The following is a 23,326-nucleotide window of genomic DNA, read 5'->3' as shown; positions in this document are numbered from 1 at the left end:
AATGATTGCAATTACTTGCAGACTGCTCATCAGAGTAATGGAGCAGACGTCTGGGCATGACGGTTCTGCTCCATTCATCTCTATGGAGCTGACGGAGATTGCTGAGCGCAGCGCCCAGAAATCTCTGTCAGCTCTATAGAGATGACTGGAGCAAACCGGTCATGCACAGCTGTCTGTTCCATTACTCTGATGGCGCAACGAGCGGTCAGTCGGAGGTACATGGGACCTCATCGAGCCCCTCGTTTTTTTTATATCTTAGGGGGTAACGGAAAATAGCACCCAAAGTCGGAATTTTTTTGACATTTTGAAAAATTTTAAAATTCAATTAAAAGTGATCAAAAGGTTGGACAGTCCTAAAAATGGTAGCATTGAAAACGCCATTAAAAGTCGCACAAAATGACACCACCCACAGGTTTTAATTTTTGTAAATGTATAAAAACATTATAAAACACATTTGGTGTCCCTGTGATCGTACTGACCAAAAGAATAAATTAGACATTTCATTTGGGACACACAGTGAAAGCCGTAAAATCCAAGCCCACAAGAAAAGGACTCAAATGTCTGTTTCACAATTTTCACGGCATGTCGAATTTTTTTTCCGCTTCACAGTGCACGGCATGGAATATTAAATACCATCACTATGCAGTGCAATTTGTTACGCAGATCACAGCCCTGTATGTGTAAAAATAAAAAAATTATATATTTTTGAAGGTGTGGAGTGAAAAATTAAAATGAAAAAACAGGATGAGGAGATGACACAAGAGCTTACAGTCTATGGGGATGAGGAGATGACACAAGAGCTTACAGTCTGAGGATGAAGGGGTGACACAAGAGCTTACAGTCTATGAGGATGAGGGGGTGCCACAAGAGCTTACAGTCTATGAGGATGAGGGGGTGACACAAGAGCTTACAGTCTATGAGGATGAGGAGGTGACACAAGAGCTTACAGTCTATGAGGATGAGGGGTGACACAAGAGATTACAGTCTGAGGATGAAGGGGTGACACAAGAGCTTACAGTCTATGAGGATGAGGGGGTGCCACAAGAGCTTACAGTCTATGAGGATGAGGGGGTGACACAAGAGCTTACAGTCTATGAGGATGAGGAGGTGACACAAGAGCTTACAGTCTATGAGGATGAGGGGTGACACAAGAGCTTACAGTCTATGAGGATGAGGGGGTGACACAAGAGCTTACATTCTATGAGGATGAAGAAGTGACAATACAGATAACACAGGCGTGTGATGATGTAGAAAATTATTTTTATACTCGAGTATAAGCCGACCGAGTTTAATTTGAGACCCCTAATTTTACCACCAAAAACTGGGAAAATCTATTGACTCGAGTATAAGCCGAGGGTGGGAAATGCATTGGTCACAGACCCCCCCCAGTATATAGCCAGCCAGCCCCCTATAATATACAGCACTGCCCACAGTAGTATACAGCTTGCCCCCAGTAGTATACAGCCTGCCCCAGCCTGCCCCCAGTAGTATACAGCACTGCCCAGCCTGCCCCCAGTAGTATACAGCACTGCCCAGCCTGTCCCCAGTTGTATACAGCTGTGCCCCCAGTAGTATACAGCACAGCCCAGAATAAAAAGATAAACTTATATACTAACCCTCCGGTGGCCCCGATGCGCAGCGCTGCTCCCCCGATGTCATCGCGGCTCATCTTCTGACTTCCCGGCTGCTGTTCTTGCTTCAGCGTGCTGTTCGCCGCCATTGTTCTTTCCCGGGCGGCGCCTAGTATGACGCGCCGCGGCTGACGTCATACTAGGCGCCGCCCGCGAGAAGAACATGGCGGCGCCCTGCACGCTGAAGCAAGAAGAGCAGCTGGGAAGCCAGAAGAGGAGCCGCGCTGACATTGGGGGAACAGCACTGCGCATCGGGGCCACCGGAGGGTGAGTATATAAGTTTATTATTTTTTTAGTCCATTTTTAATAAATTTTTGGTAGTATTGACTCATGTATAACCGAGGGGACGTTTTTCAGCACATTTTTTGTGCTGAAAAACTCGGCTTGTACACGAGTATATAGGGTAATTACTTTTTTTGCAGAACACGGTGATGATAAAAAATATATATAAATAATAGCATATTGAATTCTACAGAATTATCTTTTGCAATACGCAGTATTAGGTTCTGTCCTGTCAAGACCAACGTTTTTTACTTTTTGCAGACCTTTGTGCTCACCACGTTGGTGCATTTGGCGAATCAGACAGTTTTTTCCGTCATCTGATTCAGAAAATACGTCAAAGAACTTGAAGACAGTTTTCAGGTAAATGGGAAAGGATAACAGATATTGCCTGCGCTGCACTCTCTTCTCTGTGTCTCTGTCCGTATAGAGTAGGGGAAATAAGTATTTGATTACAGGCTTGTTTAGCAAGTGTTCTCACCCACAAAGCATAGAATCACTCTGTCAGACACTAGCCTTCCACCGCCACTAGATATAAGCTCAGTCCATGCCATCATAATAAAGACCAACGGTTTTTTACTTTTTGCAGACCTTTGTGCTGTTTGTGATCACCACGTTGGTGCATTTGGCGAATCAGACAGTTTTTTCCGTCATCTGATTCAGAAAATACGTCAAAGAACTAGAAGACAGTTTTCAGGTAAATGGGAAAGGATAATTGCCTGTGCTTCACTCTCTTATCTGTATGAAAAAACGGAGCCGCAATCCATTGTGCAAAAAACTATTTATTTTATTCCACCATAAAAAAACATCAATAAATATTCCACCACAAAAAACAAGCATTGAGTATTGCTTCTTTTTAATTTTTCCAGAAGTTCATTTGTGCTTTGGCACCCACCAATAATTTGTTCAAGAGACCTGCTCCGTTTTTTCTATTGTTTGACGTCTATTTTCTCTGTGTCTCTCTCTCTCTACATAGAGTGAAGAAAATCAGTATTTGATCTAATACTTATAGTAATACAAATAAACATGTATTTCATGCAATAAAATGCTTATTATTTTACAATAATACAATGTGATTTCTGCATTTTTTTTAGATTCTGTCTCTCACACCGTTGAAGTACACCTAAAATAAAATCGATTGCTAGATTATTTGAAGGTGAGAAAACTTGACATATATTGCATGAATTGTCAAAATTATTAGGATTTAAGTTGGTTATAAATTAATAGGGTTCTAATATATTTTTTTTGCATTCTAGTTATTACATTGCAGAATGCCATCCTGCATTGTGAAGGGTTGTAGAAGAAGTTGGAGAAAACGAGATCCCAACGTTAGTCTTCATGTGTTTCCAAGACAACCTGAAAAAATAAGGCAGTGGCTCATGCAAACTGGACAATATGCTGACGATCTTGAAACCATGGTCAAGAAAGTCCATGATGGCAAAATCTATGATATATATAGAATGTGTTCGTTACATTTTGCACATGATGCTTATACTTACCATGAAGATCGACGTACCCTAAGGCCTAATGCACTTCCGACAATATTTCCCACTGCTGAATATAGACCTCAGCTTACAGAAGCAGCCAATGTTTCAGAAAATATAATGGTAGATCACCATAAAGCTTATTTCTCCAAAGTTGATCTAATTGCACCATGTGTAACTGACATGACTGTTTCCACCACCAGCGTGTCATATACAACATCCTCATTATCAACCAATGTCACTACAACAACAGCAGTGGGTTCACAAGTGTTCTGTTCGACAATCAATGTCGTTCCAAGGCTTCCTGTCCCAGAAAGCTCAGAAATTGTTTTTGGCAAACGTAAAAATAAAACACATCACATTGTGGAAAAAAAGAGATGTGAACTCTCTACCGGAGCCTTTGCCAGCACCTCTCATTTGGGTGTCCCTTCTAAAATATTTTCAGACAAAGGAACCAACACTGAAGAAATCATAAAGAAAAGACACTTTGCTGTGAACACGGATCATTGGAAACACAAAAAAAATAGTCACACTCAAACCCATATCAACAAAAGGCATAGGAAAGTGCAATGTGATATAAAAATAAAACTGGAATTTGCTGTGGATCACGAAGCTACAATTTCAATTTTCAACCCATCTAATCTTACCTGCGAATCCAGCAGTAATTCTGAGGATGAAGATAATGTAATGGAAGTCAACACTACTTCACAACTTGAAAGTGGTCCAATATGGAGCTCTACTCCAATCAAAAAAACCAAAACAGCATCCATTCCCAGTGCACTGGTAGATCATGATTATGCCTGCCAAAAACATCATTTTAGAGATCATCCAAGTTCAGGTGAAGAATGTCACGATATACCTTTATCTCCAATAGAAGACAGCATGGCTCCAATTTTAGAAGAGTCTGAGCAGCCATCAAAAGGACCATCAAATGAAGCATTACAGGAGGTTTCACAAGTGACGGAACCAACTACCACAATAGGAATGGAAACGTCAGATGAAACTTTTCAAATATCAGAAAGTGAGGAAGAGGAGGATGAAGATTTAAGTGACCAAGAGTTGCTAACTGAAAGAGAATTTCAACCGTTATACTTTGGCTGCAGTGACCATGCAACAGAGGAGAAGTTTATAGTGTTTGAATGCTCATTTAGAAAACTGTTAGCTCTCATTCCGTGTCAAGCCCGAAAAAATTGCAAAGCTTCAATTGTGGCATACAAAAAACTGTATATAGGAAGCATGATCTCTTTTCACGTAAAGTGTGAGAATGGCCACGAATCTAAATTATGGGAAACACAGCCGAAACAAGGAATGCAGCCATTGGGCAATCTCCTAATTTCTGCTGCAGTTTTGCTAAGTGGATCCAGCTTTTTAAAAATGATGTCGTTCTTCAGGATTTTAAACCTGAAAGCAATTGGTAAATCAACATTTTTTAAAAATCAAACTCGTTATTTATTTCCAGCTATTGAATACACATGGAAAAAAGAGCAAAGTATCGTTCTTTCTGAGATAAGCAATAGACCAGTTTGTTTGATAGGGGATGGTCAAATGGACAGCCCAGGCTTCTCTGCCAAATATTGTGTTTATTCCCTAATGGATCATGACAGCAAAAAAATTGTTGCTTTTTCAGTGGAGCAGCTTGTGCCTACAGTGTCATCAGTGGGATTAGAAAAAATTGCCTTTGAAAAAACACTTCAGTTTTTGCTGCAAAGCGGAATTAACATTGAGATAATTGCAACTGATCGCCATGTCTCGATTAGGAAGCTAATGCGGGAAAAATATGGATCGATCATGCATCAATTTGATGTCTGGCACATGGCAAAATCCATCGGAAACAAGCTTTTGAATGCCTCCAAGACCAAAAACGGGGCCATTCTTTCGCACTGGATACAGCCCATTAAGAACCATGTGTGGTGGTGCTCTCGTACATGTAATGATGATCCGGACCAACTTGTACAGAAATGGAAATCAGTCATCCATCATGTACAAAATGTCCATGAGTGGGAAACAGAGGAGCCATACCAGGCCTGTCTCCACCCACCATTAACCCCTGAAAAATTACAGGATACAAAATGGCTTCATCCACTTTCCCCAGCTTTGGATGATTTGAAAGATATTGTCCTTAACAAGAATTTTTTGAAAGATTTGCGTCAAATAAGCAAATTCTGCCACACTGGGGAGCTAGAAATATACCACAGTGTATGTTTAAAATACCGTCAAAAACGTATTCATTACTTCATTGATGGGATGGTGGCCAGGAGTCAACTGGCAGCTCTAGACCACAACCGTAATGTAAATCGAGTGCATGCCGTGGTCAAGCAAGCCACCATGTCCGGAGCTCCTGTGGGTACACGTCGTCACAGAATTGAATTTTCAAAAGCAAGAAAAACTTGGGTGGTGAAAGCCATCTACGAGCCCACCACAAATGAATTTTCTAATGAAATTCTCAGTGATGAACGTACTTTATATTAAAACTCACCCATCTTGGAAGTCTCGTAGGGATTCTGTACCTGCAAATATTGCCACTGTTCCAAGACCACCACGAGAAGAAATGATCCGTGAGCATGAAAGCCGTTTCTAGGGAGACCATATCAACTAACCTACTTGGGACGATCGTACAGGATTTGCTATATGTTATGTTTGTTCCTGTTAATTGTTTTGTTAAACTGTTAAAAAAAATTTTTTCATCCACATGTACATGACTATTTGTGTTTTTTGGTCTCTTCAATTTTTTAAAAAAATGAAATACGATTTTGTTTATTATGCAAAATAACTTTATAACTTACACAAGAATACAAACAATATACATAACAACATTGTTCAAAATAGTGCAACTTGAAGTGTTTTCAGTAATCCGATTAGAAGTTCAAATTGGTGGGCAGGTCTCCAAACACATAATCAGGAAACCATTTAAATCCAGTATATGTGGCATTGGGGTCTGGATAAATATCTCTAATTTTATTCACCACACAAGATGGTAAAGGTATCCTATTTCCTTGTCCAAGAAATCCATAAACCAGATTGGTAACCTTGACATAACAGGCCCAACGTAAAAATCTGTGGAAAGATTAATGAAAATATTTATATTGCTTTCATTGGACCTAAAACCCTAAATTATCTACTACAGTATTAGCGCAGAAATAAGACAGTGCCTTATATTTATTTTTGCGCTTGCAGAGGCACTAGGTCTTATTATCTGGGAATGTCTTAAATTCCCATTAACAAGAATACACATTTATTGTTGATCAAAAAATCTACTTCTAAAGCATCCTAAAATAACTATACAAACTCTGAATTTCATGCTGTATTCCTTATGACGCCATTTCTATTGTAACCATTGGCCCCAATCTCTCATGTTTAGTAATCCCACTTTCCTTCAATGATTCCTTTTTGTCCGACTAGCTTCTTGTATTTGCAGCGCAAAAGTCAGTGAAATCAGCATAAGCGTAAATGGGGGAGAATAAATCACAGCTGTTTTCAGGCATAAGAGATGTGATAAAGTTGGTACAATATTGAAAAAAATATAAATATAACCTATGAATAAGTAACAAGAAGCTAAAGGGCAACTAATGTTTTGAAATAGCATGTACTTGATTTACTTACCTATTTTCCTGTCGCTCAAACTGGCGTTGAGTCACGCGTAAGGAGAACTGTAGCAGTTCGATAAGAAAATCTCTAGAATAAATCCTTGAGGTAAAGTCAGGATGCTGAGTAACGCAGGTAATATTGTGGCGCAGTCTATCCATTGCCTGAAATTCACAGCAACAGATGCTTTCCTCAACTGTAGTCATCTTCTTGCAACTGCCACATTTGCACCACTGATTATTTTGTAGCCTGCCCTCTGTGTCCTCCATTAGTTGGGGACGTTCCTCGTCAGGACCCCACTGAGGGTCGTCCTGAAAACACCACGGGTTAAGACGATTCTCCTCATCAATAGGCTCTCTTAAGCGTTGCAATAGGGCTTGGAAACTCTAGAAAGAAAAATGGAGAATAGCTGTGAATTATGTTGATATATTTGAGTTGTATTGCTATGTACATAAGAAATAAAAAACACCCTCATACTTACCACTGGGTTGGTACTCACAGCTGCAGTAGCACCATCTGCTGATTCATCTTCTGAGCTTTCCTAAAGTAGAGAATAAATCTTTTTCATTTACCATTTCTAAAAAAAAAAGCATGCAAAGAGTGTAAAATTGTAAAGAGACTAACCTCTTGATTTTGTTCGAATTCAACATCAGACTCTGGAAGCACAACTTCTTCATAAAGTAAGTCATCTACTTCATGGGCCTAAGAGGATGAATATAGAGTAATATATATATATTATATAGAAAAAATCAGGGGCATAAGTACAGTAGTAGTAGCCATAGCAGCTGCTATGGGGCCAGCTGTGTCATGGGCCCCAGCATCTGGCCTGGCACATGGTCTTGCTGCGGCAGGGTACCACCAGGTCGTTCCGCAGATGCGACTAGCCAGTGGTGGCTGCCAAGGTAGTAATGCAGGAGACAATCTGTACCCGAGGTGATGGCAGGAGAATAGCACAGGAAGGCACAGTAGGACACTAGGAATCGCAGGAGCTGGAACATGGATCAGGAATACAGGAACGGAGGAACGCAGGTCGGAGGAACGGACTGGCACACAGGAACGCAGGTACAGAGGAACGGACTGGCACACAGGAACGCAGGTACAGAGGAACGGACTGGCACACAGGAACGCAGGTACAGAGGAACGGACTGGCACACAGGAACGCAGGTACAGAGGAACGGACTGGCACACAGGAACGCAGGTACAGAGGAACGGACTGGCACACCGGAACGCATGTACAGAGGAACGGACTGGCACACCCGAACGCAGGTACAGAGGAACGAACTGGCACACCGGAACGCAGGTACAGAGGAACGGACTGGCACACCGGAACGCAGGTACAGAGGAACGGACTGGCACACAGGAACGCATGTACAGAGGAACGGACTGGCACACAGGAACGCAGGATACACAGGAATGGACTGGCACACGGGAACGCAGGATACACAGGAGCGGCCTGGCACACAGGAACGCAGGATACACAGGAACGGACTGGCACACAGGAACGCAGGATACACAAGAACGGACTGGCACACAGGAACGCAGGATACACAAGAACGGACTGGCACACAGGAACGCAGGATACACAGGAACGGACTGGCACATGGGAACGCAGGATAAATAGGGGAGCTTTCTCTTCAGGAGAAGGCTTGAAGATCCGACAAGGGTCACAGGAAAGGGCAGGAATTTATATGAGACCAGCTGCAATTATCCTAGGAGACGGACTTGGCATGATCAAAAGACTATTGCGGTGCCAGGGACAGAATGCATCATATCATGGAAGATGATTTCTGCTTCACAAAATGTTGCAGAGGCAGCACTAGAATGATTAGAGTGTCAGCTCTTCTACAAATGCATCAGATATTGAATTCTGTCCCCGTTAGTGCATTTAGCACTTTACACTGCACTTTTCACGTTCTGTCCCTTGATAAATAGAATATACATATACATAATTTGATAAAAACAGCAGATTGATATATAATACCTAGATATAAATATATACATAGATGTGTAGTAGGATGCATATCATATAGCATAGAACTAAGAGATAAAGCCCTGCAGTTACAGATACTAATTTATAGTATAGTATTACAGTATCATTCATAACACTTTGCTATCATTACCATTATTTTATTGTGTGAGGGATCTATTGCCTTTGCCTTGAAAATCTGACTGACACTTTGCTGAGGAGAGAGGCAGTAGCTGGACAGGATGGAATATTCTCTGTGCACTGTGTAGGAAACAGGAAGGTGTAGTGGGCGGGATGCAGCAGAGCCTGGAAGGTGTAGTGGGTGGGGTTGCCAGCACCGTGTAGGCTGGAATGGGTGGATACATTCCCTGCTGTGTTTACAGTACAATGCACTGTGGGGAGTGTAGTTTCTGCAGCACAAAAAACGTCCATACAGGAAGCTGAGATTGTAAACATTTGCAGGCTGATGTGTAACCCCATATGCAGGGGGGATTCAAAGTTTGAATAAAGGTAAGGCATAGTCATTAGGGTGATGATTGATGACTACTGGGAACATCTGGTGAATTTTTATAGTCCCGGATAACCCCTTTAAGGAATTTAGAGATCGTGGTTATCCCACACCTCTTATAGTGGAACATATGGACAAAGTCTTAAGTTTGAAAAATAGGAACTTTTACAGCCTAAACCTAAATTAATTTGAAGGGAATACCTTTTGTTTCTACTTATACAGAGATCAGTAGTGAAATTGGTAAAATTATATCCAAGAATTGGCATATTCTGGCTGACGCTTTTCCCACAATACCTGAATTTAGTGTCCCACCACTTTATTCCTACCGACGTACACCTAGTCTTAGGGTTGACAAGTTTACACACCCATCTACCAATGTAACATACTTGTGATTCGGATCATGTTATTTACATGTTGCAGTGTCCATGCAATTTATGGTATATTGGGGAGACCACCTTAGATTTTAAGACCCGTATTAACCAGCATTGATATACCATTAGGGCTGGTAGAAAAGATCTACCAGTCTTTAAACACTTTCATGAATTTAAACATAGAGATTTTGCCTAATAAATAGAATTCCACCGCTAAGAAGAGGAGGGGATAGGATGAAAATTCTTAAAGAAAAGGAACTAGAATGGATTTATAAACTTAACAAAAGCCGAATGGGCTCAACGTTGACTTCAAAACAAGTGGTATATTCTAAAGCTGGTCTGCCTCATTATGTTGTCCTTATCCACTGTGATCATACTGTTCTATGTAGGTAATGGTATCTTTACAATAGGATATTAACTCTGTTTTTCACTGTTTTTTAGATCATATGTATCACGTGTCACTATGTCACCATTGTATCACCGTTTGTATATGTATCACCGTTTGTAGACCCCTCCTGACAAATCTTTTACAAAAAATATGTTTCTGTGTATAAACTTTAAGACCAATAAACATGATCGATCGTTATACAGCTATGACTAGACCACTTAAATACAGCTAGTGTTCTTACTATATATGTACTTGCTGACCACTAGGGCTATTTAACACAATAAGTCCACTAGTGGGTGAGTTTCCACTGGATTCATTGTTGGAGATAATTTTAGTAGTGTTTGTTCTTCATACACAGAAGACCTGCTCCACTTGGCGGGTCTTGCGTGTTGTGACCCACATAATTTCTGTGGCATCCCTCAGTTTACAAACATTATCTTTTAAAATATATATATATCCATTGTCCACACTATGCAGAACAAATTTTCCATAAATGTAGTCATATGGTTCCATTGAAACAAGATTGTAGTACCTGGGTACAACCACCTCTGCAGGTGTAATTGCACAAAGAAAGAAATTGTTTTTGCCAATGAAATTGCCATGAGTTGATGCTTGTCCCTCAGCCTCCCTGTGGTATTGAATTGAACGCTGAAGCAAGGTTGCAGGCATGTGCGACAACCCTTGCTAGAGTGCCAGGGGTGGTTGTATCTAACCACGGCTATGTTGTTTCTAAGGAACCATATGACTATATTTATAGGAAATTATCTTCACATAGGTAATTTTTTAACTACATCCTTTTGAAGAAATGTAAATACAGGCGGTCCCCTACTTAAGAACACCTGACTTACATACGACCCCTAGTTACAAACGGACCTCTGGATTTTGGTAATTTACTAGACTTTAGTCCTAGACTACAATAAACAGCTGTAACAGTTATCAATGGTGTCTGTAATGAAGCTTTATTGTTAATCCTGGTTCTTATGAGAATCCAACATTTTTAAAATCCAATTGTCACAGAGACCAAATTTTTTTTTACTGGGGTTACAATAATAAAGTATATGGTTCCGACTTACATACAAACTCAACTTAAGAACAAACCTACAGAACCTATCTTGTATGTAACCCGGGGACTGCCTGTATAGGCAGGTGAATTAAATGTGAATACAAAACTTGAAATGTATATATAGGCAGGTGAATTAAATGTAAATACAGAGCTTCCTTAGCAATGCTCTAAGCATCACTAAGGGAAAACTTTTGACCTGTTAGGAAATGGAAAATAATTTACTAATAATAAATAGTACAAAAATATTTGATTACAATATTCGGATAATATGTATGTTGTGGACCACACAGAACATTTCTGCATTTAGGGCTGTTTATGTGTCAAACAGCATCCACTCCCAGCAGCTTTCAAACTCTTCATTGCAAAAGTTGATACCATGGATAAAAATCTACAGCAAAAAATTGACATATATCACCTGTTTATATCTAATTCACTATATCTTACTATATCTTTACTGATCTTGCTGATTTTGTCCCACTTGGCCCCGGACTTAGTGTTACACATTTAATTTCCTTTAACATTCTATTTTTAGATCACAGAGATGTGTAAATAAAGTCTTTAGACAATGGATTTTTTCCTTTTCCATTTAAAACCGTTTGCTACATTGTGACTGTGAACATTCTCCGTGATATTATATGAGCACATTCCTAGTAATAGCCTGTCACAAATCTTAGGACATATATCTGGCTAGTTCAGAGAGCAGCACATGTATAAAATAATTAAGAAGCATTGATAGAAAATTAAAAGAATAACGTATATCATGTAATTCTATAAACTCACTTGCTCACATTTTATTTCCTACAGTAAAAGATTCTCCTCCTAATATGATTTGCGATCTAATAAAGCAAAATCCTAATTTTCTGTCTTTTATCTTTTTACCCTTCTTTCGTACACCTCTTTGGCCTTGTCAAAACATATCGTTTAGTTAGAGACTAAAAATATTTTTCTATCGATTGCGGCTATTGATTTTTTTTAATCTGTACTTTGGCTTAGAGAGTTTGGGTGAAAGGTGAAAGTTCGCCAGCTTAGTCCAACGTTTTATCTGGACAGCCACAGAATGTATTGGCAGAAGATTTGATTTACCTTCTCAGTCAGAGCAGCTCTGCTCCTAGCAGCCTGTGCAGGCTACGTACAAGTTAATTCCAATCATGGTTCTTGTTGACAACATCTAGATTGGTGTGTTGTCTCAATTTCCTCAATGTTTGTCTGATGACTGAATATATTTAAACCCATGAGCATGGAGAGGAAATACATACACTAAGTGAGCCATGCCATGTAAGTGATATTCCTGCAGAGCTTTCATATTGCAAAATGACTCTCCTGTTCAGCACTCCTATTCCTGATCATACATAAATTAAGGACTCATCACACTACAACCAATTCAGAGAGGATGACAGGGACAGAATGTTGTAAGCCATATATCCAAGGATAATGTTGAGGTAATACAGGCAGTTCTCCAGGTTTGTTCTTAAGTTGAATTTGTATGTAAGTCAGAACTGTATATTTCATTATTGACAACATTTCTTTTGGTCTCTGTGACAATTGGATTTTAAAAATGTTGTTGTGTTGTTATAAGAACCAGGATTAATAATAAATTGCAGACACCTGTGATAACTGTTACAGCTGTTTATTGTAGCCTATGGCTAAAGTACAGTAAATTACCAACATACAGAGGTCCGTTTATAACTAGGGGTCTCCTGTTAGTCAGGTGTTCTTAAGTAGGGGACCGCCTGTATATACAAATATTGTGGAAAAGAATTCTGGAAGATACCTACCTGTAGACTGAAATTATACCATGTATATATGTAGGCATCTTGCCTCTTTTAATCATTGCCTACATTATTCTATTTGTAGAAATGGCATAAATTTCACCTAATATTCTAGTTTTTCCATTGTTATGCCCATGCAATGTAACCTAGCTGCTGTGACTTATCTCTAGGTAGCTTCCCTCTCCTCTACATAAAATCTGTATATACTGAGCTGATTCTGATTTCAGAGTAAAACTAATTTTATCAGGGAGGGAACAAGAAAAAATAAATTTGAAAATGTATAATATGAATAACAGTTTGTTTTATTCACTAGTAGAGATGAGCCGTTCCGGTTCAGTTGAACAGCCAATATGACTTATTAATGCCCCTAGCAGCTAACCATGGCTTTGATTGGCCAGGGGTGTTAGCTAGGGGAGGAAGACCTGGACATTGCCGGATTGCTACCAAATAGCCAATCTGGCAATATGTTTGGGTCTTTTCGGCTGCACCCAAACCTCACACCTGAATGGGAAGTTTGAGATGCACTAATCTCTATTCTCTAGTGCTATTTCACTTTTAGATTTTTTGAAAAGTAAGATCCAAATCAGGTACTTGGTTCATTGTAACACACAAGGTATTATTCAAACTGTAAGTGTATAGAATTTTGTAATTAAAGGACAAGAGAACTTCTCTTCCTGCACCAAAATGAAGTGGAGCCAAAAACAAGACAAAACAAACACAGAATTATTGTCGTACATATAAAGATCTAAACCAAGAGGACAATGCAGTACAGAATCAAGAGACAAACTGATGATCAGAAGACAATCGGTTCCAAAATATTGAAGTCCAAAAAACGCTAGCAACCTCTAAGACCTCTGGACTTATAGTAAGCACTTTTTAACAGATAGCAGAGTTCTGGACAGAAAGTGATTGTAGGATGTTTCTGTCCATCACAGCTAGCTAAACTAAATGCATCCCCGAAAAAAAGTCAACAGGAGACCGATGGTGGAAATCAATAAGACAGCCACTAGTTCAGTCTAGTGTAGGTCAGAATGCAAACTAAGTACAAAATTACAGTCAGCAACACATCTACCAAATTTAAAGGCAGAGGATGAAGTTGAAGCCTGAAAAGGCACAGATGTTACAATGGAGTGACGGAAAGATAACCGAAATGCATGGGCGTAACTTGAAGGGGTGGAGAGGGTGCCATCACCATCAGGCCCAGGAGGCTTAGGGGCCCATAAGGTGTCACTTTCCCATATGAGAAGGCTAGTACTATAAAACATACATTATAGTCAGGGGGCCTGGCACAGATTTTGTACTGAGGCCCTGTTACGCCACTGCCAAAATGGTATGTAATTGGTGATACAAATATCAGCTATAATAATCTCATATAAACCCAAATGTAAATCCCATGTGTGACCATATGTGAACTCTATATCTGAAGTCTGCAGTGAGACAACACTTTTAAATACAATCCTACCATATTTCTATTTATTTGGCTAATATACCGTATATACTTGTGTATAAGCCGACCCGAGTATAAGCCGAGGCCCCTAATTTTACCACAAAATACTGGGAAAACCTATTGACTCGAGTATAAGCCGAGGGTGGGAAATGCATTGGTCACAGCCTCCCCAGTATATAGCCAGCCAGCCCCTGCCCCAGTGTATATAGCCAGCCAGCCCCTGCCCCAGTGTATATAGCCAGCCAGCCCTTGCCCCAGTGTATAATGCCAGCCAGCCCCTGCCCCAGTGTATATAGCCAGCCCCTTCCCCAGTGTATATAGCCTGCCAGCCCCTGACCCAGTGTATATAGCCTGCCAGCCCCTGCCCCAATGTATATATCCTGCCAGCCCCTGCCCCAGTGTATATAGCCTGCCAGCCCCTGCCCCAGTGTATATAGCCTGCCAGACCCTGCCCCAGTGTATATAGCCTGCCAGCCCCTGCCCCAGTGTATATAGCCTGCCAGCCCCTGCCCCAGTGTATATAGCCTGCCAGCCCCTGCCCCAGTGTATATAGCCTGCCAGCCCCTGCCCCAGTGTATATAGCCTGCCAGACCCTGCCCCAGTGTATATAGCCTGCCAGCCCCTGCCCCAGTGTATATAGCCTGCCAGACCCTGCCCCAGTGTATATAGCCTGCCGGACAGATCACACAGAAGATATACAGTGGTCACCGGAAAGGTGAGTTTAGATAAATTTATTTTTTTACTCGAGTATAAGCCGAGTTTGAGTTTTTCAGCACATTTTTTGTGCTGAAAAACTAGGCTTATACTCGAGTATATAAGGTAATATTAACCCAAACAGATAAAGAGACCATATTGGTCAGCTGCGGTATAAGAATCCTGCCAACATACTAGTTTTGGATGAGAAATGACCAAAGATTTAACACTTAAACATGAAATAGAATTAATTCTGTTGATTTTCTCTATTGTTCCCAGAGGTTTTTTTGCTGTCACAGCAGCTGCACTAAGATCACATAAATAATTATAGTTGTTACTTTCTTGTTTTATTGTATTTATAGAATTGCTGTTAAAGCATCCCGTAAATGTTTGTTCATGGACATTTTATATAGCTTAAAATGACAATCAATTAAACATAAAATAAAAATATTTGTTTGTTGGCATTTTGTTAAATGAGGTCCATTGAGGCGTACAGATACAGTAACTTGCTTACATAACAATGGAGATTTTATTTTTGCACCAACCACTGTCCAAACTGTGAGACAAAACAAATGTAGGGAAAAAAACATCTGTTTAATCCTATCGGTTGGAGTTGATTGGCCTTATCTATTATGATACTATAATAAAAATAATCATAAAGGGGTTTCTGATTCCTTTAAAAGGAACAGCAACATATGTTAACTATGCATTTAACTGTGCAAAAAAAATTCTAATAAGAATGCTAAAATAATATGCCATGATTAAGAACCGCAATGGACCAAAAACGTGTAAGCAATTATTTTTCACTGAAGTGTCTTTTTTCAATTATAAATAATAATAATAATAATAATAATAATTCTTTATTTATATAGCGCCTACAGATTACTGCCAAATCAGTCCCCATCATGTCCCCACAATCTAATCAACTCACCAGTATGCTTTGGAGTATGGGAGGAAACCGGAGGACCCAGAGGAAACCCATGCAAACACAGAAGAAGTAAATTGTATGTTTTATACCATTTTTGCCATATTTTGGATTCCTTATTAGAATAGTTTGTGGACCATTATATGACCTGCTTACGAGATGTTTTAGCTGTTTTCACTTTCCATATGTTTGGAGATTTACTAACATTTTAACATTGTTTTTTGTACATATTCAGTGCAGACACATCATCCATCATAGTGGTCGTTTGTAACTGTAGACTATAGATGTAGACTACTGCACTCAACCAGTGGCCCCGGAAGTTATGGGTCATATTATCTATTATTGTGAACCGGTAGGCAGATGACCACTGAGGATAATAAATAATAATAATAATTCCTTTATTTATATATCGCACACAGATTATGCAACGCTGCACAGAGTTTGCCAAATCAGTCCCTGTCCCCATGGGGCTCACAATCTAATCAACCTACCAGTATGTTTTGGAGTGAGGGAGGAAACTGGAGGACCCAGAGGAAACCCATGCAAACATGGAGAGAGAATACAAACTCTTTGCAGATATTGACCTTGGTGGGACTTGAACCCAGTTCCCCACCGTGGAAACTGCACATAAAAAAAAACATAAAAATTCTATTGTTGATTGCAGTGATAGGTTGACATTTTTATGTGTTTTGGGCACTTATACTCCTAGTTAAATGTTCTTTATATAAAGTCAAAAAAGGAGCTAATGTGGCATATTTAGATGCATGCTATTATTTAAATCATTCGAATGTATATTTCCTTGGAGGACAAGAAGACTAGAGAAAATCGCTATTGGCACCATGACAGCCTATCCAAATCCTGCCTTTGGTCCGGCTCTATAGTGAAAGGCACATGGATAAGAGTAAAGTTCACTTAAATTGTAAATGCCTCAGTTTAGTATTACTACAATTAACCCATATAAAGAAGCAACGATTCTTTTGTAGGTATCATTTGACACAAGCTCTTTTCTAACTTGTGACTTCTGTTATAGCAGCTGCTTAAATCTCTTTCTCTGCAAATGACAGTATATTTAAAGAGGATGACAATGCCACTCCTTTTATTTCATTTTTGCAATATGAGTTTCCATATTTTGTGCGAATTGAAGCCAGTAAAAGCAAAATCGATGTTCTATTGACTGCAGCGGATGATCACAATCATTTTGCCCTTTGTGGTTGGTGAAATCCATGCTGCAATTACAGAGACAGACTGGTAGGAAAAGAGCTTCAATTGGGCTTTCAGCTCCACATTAATCCAAAACTCACCATTTTAATGCAGATATAGATTGCCGCAAGTCAATAACTGACTACTTGAATTGTGAAGTAGCTGTTCCATGGAATATTGGCAGAACTGGCTGTTACAATAACAAGTATTTTGATATTTTAAAGAGCTCCTACTTGTGGAGTGTCATTGATAGCAGAGAGCGGAAGTCATTTGCATTCTGACCATGGTCTATATTCCATGTTCCACATGAGTTTAGGTTGTTTGATAAATGACAACGCTCAGATTGTGTTTGCAAGCCATCACTCAGAAGCTGTTTTATCTCAGCCCATGCAGTATGATGTACACTGGTTAATGATCAACTTGAAGGGTAAACTCTGCTACTAAAGGAGGAAGCAAATTATCAAATGCACAGAGGTTTTGTGAAACAATGTTACCTGAATGCAGAATTTATATCTATAACCTACTGTACAAAGTAGACATTTAAAGGATTTATCTCATCTGGGCACTGACATTTCATTTAATTCATTTGCCATATACTGTACATGCAACTCTTCAATTGGATGTTAGACTGTGAACAAGATTGCTGTCCTTGGATACGACCACTGCTGCTGGAGTTGTAGCACAAAGAAACCAAAATTTCTTTTTGCATACGAAATGTCTGAGAGTTACTGCATTTCCCACATCTGTTCCATATTGAACACTGAATCCAGATGGTTGCACACATCAATAGCGCATTTGTGGCCAACAGTACCAGAATGCAGAACTGGTCATATCCAAAGACAGCTATCTTGTTTCTGAGAGACAACTTGGCTACATTTATGGGAAATTATCTCCACACATGTACATTTTTCTATAAAACCTCCAAGTAAAAAAAAATGTATGACAAATGAATTAAATTAAATGTAAATTTCCTGACTGGGAGTACACCTAACCCCCAATGGCATTTTCTGTTTTGTTATTTTCATTTCTTTCTTTAAAAATCCATAACTTTTTTTATTAATAAATTGTACTTCCTATTGGTGGTATTTAATTTTCCATGCCATGTACTGGGAAGCAGAAAAATTTTTCAAATGCGCTGAACTTGAGAAAGACTTTTAAGCATTTTCTTGTGTTCTCTGTTTTTATAACTTTTACTGTGTGCTCCAAATCATATCTTCCCTTTATTCTTTTGGTCTAGGCAATTACGGGATACCAAATTTACAAAGGTTTTATTAGGTTTCAAAAAATTAAAACGTTTGCAAAAAAAAAAAATCTTAATTTTGGCATATTCTCATACTAACAACTTTTCATACTTTGGCCTATGTCGCACATTAAATGTGTCATTATTATCATATTTACATTGATAACATGTGTGGGAGCAAAAACAACCCTTTGATTACTTTTTATTTAAATTTTGATTTAGCAAAATGACAAAAAATGTTGCGTTTTGGACATTTGGGTGTTATTTTTTTATATGGGGTTTACCCCCAGGAATAACTGTTATATATTCATAGGGGATGCGGCAATGCCCTACATATTTTTGATTTTTATAGTTTTTTTAATATTAATTCTTGTGAAAGGGGCTGATTTGAACTTTTATGTTTTTTAAATTTTTAAAACTTTTAAAACCTTTTTTTAGTATTATTTAGCCCCCCCCCCCGAATTTACTACAACCCGAGGGGGTCTAATTGATTCTACAATATACTGCTATGCTACAGTATATGGCATGCAGAAATGACAAGCCCTGGGGTTTTATAAAGACCATGGCCGTCATCATTATCGTTGCACCCTGATGAGTTCATCAGGGGCAAGAATCCCAGCCAAGATGGCAGCGCTCACTCACTATTGGTGTCAATACCTGTGAGCCCTCTCTTAAAATGGAGAATCTTAAACTGTGGCATATTTATCACAGTGTCTAATGTTGAACAATAAATCTACAAAGTTGCATCAGCACCACCAACAAAACTTTTGACATAGATTGGACCACTTTCTTTTTTCCCATGAAGTTGTGCCATTCTCAACAATGATATGACCCTTTTATCATGTTTTATCATTAAACCTGAATAATGTAAAACAATAAATATTACACAAGGTGTCTGGTGCAGTTTTGGTGTTGTAAACTGATTGATAAACTGTGGAAACTGTATACACTTCCTTAGTGTGAGTTTTAAAAGCAATCACTTAAGACCACCCAACCAATATCACTCAAAATGTTTTTGTTATCCTCTTCTACATGCCAAATAACATAATGCACTGCAGTAAATATGCATATAGGGTTCATAAACTTGAAGTGGAATTCCAGATGTTCAATATAAGCATTTGCTGCTTTCCAAACCACTACCAAATGCCACTGACTTTACTTTAAAGGGGTTGGCCACTAGTCCAAAAGTTTACCAGGATAAGTATAACACCCTAATAGGGTCACCCTTATTGTACATACCTGGCTAAGATATTTCCCAGTGTATTATTATTTTACATCCTTAGTGATCAACCTTATTTGAGCACAAATATCAAATCACCTTTTGTCATTTTTTCCACCCTGACCATCCAGAAGCCTTAACTTTTCCATTATGATACCCATATGCAGTCTTATTTTTTAGCTATAAAAGGTGATTTTATTCTTAAAAGTTTAAATGTATGGTACAGTTTAAAACTTGCTTCTTCGGGTCCATACAATTCTGAGGACACTAAATTTGTATAATGTTATACCAGTGAATTATTGGAGAATGCCTTTGATACATATTTTACAAAAAGTAATCAAAACTGACATGTTATATTTAATGTTATTATATGGTACTGCCATTCAACATTAACTTATAATGATAAATAATATTTCATATTCCAGCTCTTGTACAAAGCCATTTACAAAAACGAGAAATGGTCTTGATATTTTTCTACAATGCCGCATATTGAGAAAGATGGAGCACCCCACTGGTATAATAATAAGAATCGTTATTTATATAGCGCCATCAAATTCTGCAGCGCTTTACTAATCATAGTGCATATTCACTCAAGTAAATTATGTAAACACAGCCATGCCCTTTTAAAAATAGTAGGTACACAGTTATATGCCTATATATATATTTTATAACTTTCATAAAATTACATTTCAACATGATATTTTGTAGAACTTCTATATTTCAGTTTATACATTTAAGTGACCTTACAAGTGATGATGTCTTCTGAATGATTTTCTAGTTATGCCTAAAAAGGATTCACTATTTGTGGAATTAGAATGTTATTATTTTAGTCTAGGGGATGGAACGTCTTTATTATCTTCAGAAACGTCCGGATTAGTAATAAGGAGGCGCAAGTAACTTTGGACGTCTACCATCAGTAGACGTGATGGTAGATGTCCTTTAAGACTATGCATTTAACTGAAATTTCTGCAAATCCCCAATCAGCATTATAATGTAGCACCTATGTAGTATCAAAAGTCTATTATATGGACCTTTTTTCTTTGTGTACTTCTAATCCAACTGAGAACAGAGTTTTAGTTTAGCAGTAGCATGTTTTCTATTAACCAAGGGAGGGAGTAGAAAGCAGAGATGTGTTTGTGAATACCTTTAGGTGACCAGATGACCCAGAGAATTTATAACGTACAATGTTTGTACCATCTTGTTCCCAGAGGGAAATCAGCAGTAAAGAACCAATAAAAGCTCTAAATACTACAAAGTATTATTTTATTTGTGCAAAGCAGAAACATTTCAATGTAAAGAAATTATTGTCCAACATTAGATGTAGGGTGTTCACGCAGGAAAAAAATGAGATAAAATGAAAATGATCAAAGTAGCATTTAGCAAATATATTAGAAAGTTAACTTTTACCACCTGCACTATTCATCGCAGAAATCGAAAAATAAATCATTGTAAAAATGATGGGACACTTTAAATTCCTTGTGATGCTTTTTTTCCCCTAAATCCTTCTTCATTATCCTTACTCAGACACCATTTATATGACTCTAATGTTCTGTAGTATTAATCTGCTTCTAATTATTTGTTGTAAATCCTACTATATTAGTGTAATATCTTAGCTATCTGACGAATGTCTGAGTCATGTACTGACCCTAATTAGTCTCGTACAACCTGTATACTAGTAGAACAGTTTGATCATAAGCACGACAACTGTTCTAGCGAGTATGTACGAGAGCCTGATTTTTTGATCTAAAAAGTGTTGTTTGGGATACAATAGGCCCACCTTTTAACCGAATTAATAATAAAAATTGATTTTAAGCGTTCTTTATTATTCAGGCAGAAATACTCAACATTGGAAGACGCAAACTTTATATCAGTCAAATTTAATTTGTAGTATATTAATGTAAATACAATGGTGCCTGGGTTGTGAATGGTTCCTTCAGTATCCTGACACACAGGAAATGCTTCAGGATGCCTGTCGTCAAGTGAGGTGGGTCATCACTCCAGCCAATGAATGGAAGGATGGACATCTCAAAGCATTTTCCGGAAAGCCCATATGCTACTTCAGGTATGAGTAAGTCCCCTTTCACACTTGCGTTTTTCACGCGCGTTTGCAGCGCGTGCTTTTGACGCACAGAACTTGCATTGCACTCTGACCCATTGTAATCAATGGGTCTTTTCAGACTTACATTTTTTTTCACGCACACACGCGCGTTTTTTTTAACGCACATTTAAATCTCAGCATGCTCTACTTTTGCAAGTCATGCGCGTGAAAAACGCACCATACAAGTCTATGGAGATTCATAAGAAACGCATTGCACTCTGAGACACATGCAAGTCCAACGCAAGTGCAATGCGTTTTTCACGCATCAATTACCATAGAAAAGATAGACCTCAGCCCTGAGTCCTTTCACGCGCATTATCGGCGCATGAAAAATGCATTGAAATTGCATTGAAAACGCGCGTGAAAAACTGGGACAGTGAACAAACTCTGACTGAAAACTGCACTCTGATGCAAAATGTGCGTTTTTCACTGACCAAACCCTGATTGCACCCTGATCAAACTCTGACAAGATCTGCAACGCAAGTGTGGAGGGGCCAAAGTGTTGTATTCCCTGTGTGATAGGTGAAGGTTTATAACTTGGGTAGTTATCAGCTGTCACCTACTTCTTCATTAGCCTCCTATATATCTTCCATGGCTCCAGAGCTCCTGGTCAGAGATCATGTATTCTGTGGCTTATTGCTGTTGATTTGTCCGTTGTTCACATTGATTGGCAACTTGTAGTGTGTTTGGATCATGCACCATTCTCATGTATTTCTGATCTGACTCCTACTTTCAAATCTAGCTGTGCCTTTCAAGTGCCTGACTCTTGATGACTTCTATGGGATTCTTACTGTGTCACTCTTGCTAAGAGAAAGATAATAGGAGGGAATTTGTCATATATTGGCACATCATGCACCAGGGTGTGGTCCACGCCCCTCCCACTGTGTTTTATATATACAAGGAGGCTCTGGTCTCCTGATACCTCCGACGGCATGCTACACTAGCAGACATTTCTATGGGAGGCCAATGTCAATGCCTGTCTGGCATTGAATTTCAGTATAACCTATGACTGAGTGGACACAGGGTGTAACTGGTGCACACGTGTGAGGCAGAAATGCCTCACGCTGGCCAGTATGCACCTGGCATGGCACCCATAATGACCATTTGGTATAGAGATGGCGTAGGGGGAAAAATAATACAAGGAATTACAATTATTCCCAGTCTTGTTTGCCAGATATTATCTTCTCTTTTTCCTCCTAAAGTGTTGGTACCTGTTGCAGTGAAATTAATATCATGGACTCCTGGGCTGTAAATCAACTCAATGTACCCAATAACAGGTTGCATAAACTTATTGCTGTGTCAGCTATTAATAAATCTCCAGCACATCAACGTAAGATTTTGTTCACCCTATACTTTCTGTGTTGGTAGGACACTTGCATTATAGGTATATGTCATTTTATGCACTTTAGTCTTTGCCAGCTGCATTTGTACTGGGAGTCCCCTGGTGACATTAGCGAAACCCT

The 23,326-nt window shown here is 39.0% G+C and overlaps 2 protein-coding genes and 1 long non-coding RNA gene across 3 annotated transcripts in view; 2 read left to right on the top strand and 1 right to left on the bottom strand.

Annotated features, from left to right (window-relative positions):
• Positions 1 to 2,164: 2,164 nt before the first annotated feature.
• On the top strand, positions 2,165 to 3,930 carry LOC140127457 (uncharacterized). Its single transcript, XR_011854994.1, has 4 exons — positions 2,165 to 2,273; positions 2,500 to 2,607; positions 3,005 to 3,066; positions 3,167 to 3,930. It is a non-coding gene; the product is annotated as an uncharacterized lncRNA (long non-coding RNA).
• A 151-nt stretch (positions 3,931 to 4,081) lies between these two features.
• LOC140128492 (uncharacterized) lies at positions 4,082 to 6,029 on the top strand. The gene has a single exon (XM_072150192.1). It carries the CDS (start codon positions 4,082 to 4,084, stop codon positions 5,861 to 5,863), a length of 1,782 nt encoding a protein of 593 aa, XP_072006293.1. The 3' UTR covers positions 5,864 to 6,029.
• A 178-nt stretch (positions 6,030 to 6,207) lies between these two features.
• The window catches only part of LOC140128491 (uncharacterized), a 117,823-nt gene continuing 100,704 nt past the window's right edge, over positions 6,208 to 23,326 (bottom strand). The window contains exons 2-5 of the mRNA XM_072150191.1: positions 7,601 to 7,678; positions 7,458 to 7,517; positions 6,995 to 7,362; positions 6,208 to 6,448 (exon numbers count right to left, since the gene is read on the bottom strand). Coding sequence (XP_072006292.1) covers positions 6,250 to 6,448; positions 6,995 to 7,362; positions 7,458 to 7,517; positions 7,601 to 7,678 — 705 coding nt within the window. The 3' untranslated portion in view covers positions 6,208 to 6,249. The remainder of the gene's footprint in view (positions 6,449 to 6,994; positions 7,363 to 7,457; positions 7,518 to 7,600; positions 7,679 to 23,326) is intronic.

Source organism: Engystomops pustulosus, chromosome 4 (assembly GCF_040894005.1).
Source record: "Engystomops pustulosus chromosome 4, aEngPut4.maternal, whole genome shotgun sequence".
In the NCBI taxonomy this organism is placed as follows: Eukaryota; Metazoa; Chordata; class Amphibia; order Anura; family Leptodactylidae; genus Engystomops; species Engystomops pustulosus.
Note: the sequence above shows the minus strand (reverse complement) of the source record. Positions and strands in the feature narration are given on the sequence as shown.

Coding starts and splice junctions, on each gene's coding strand:
- LOC140128492 (XM_072150192.1), top strand. CDS start 4,082: ATGGAAGTCAACACTACTTCACAACTTGAAAGTGGTCCAATATGGAGC.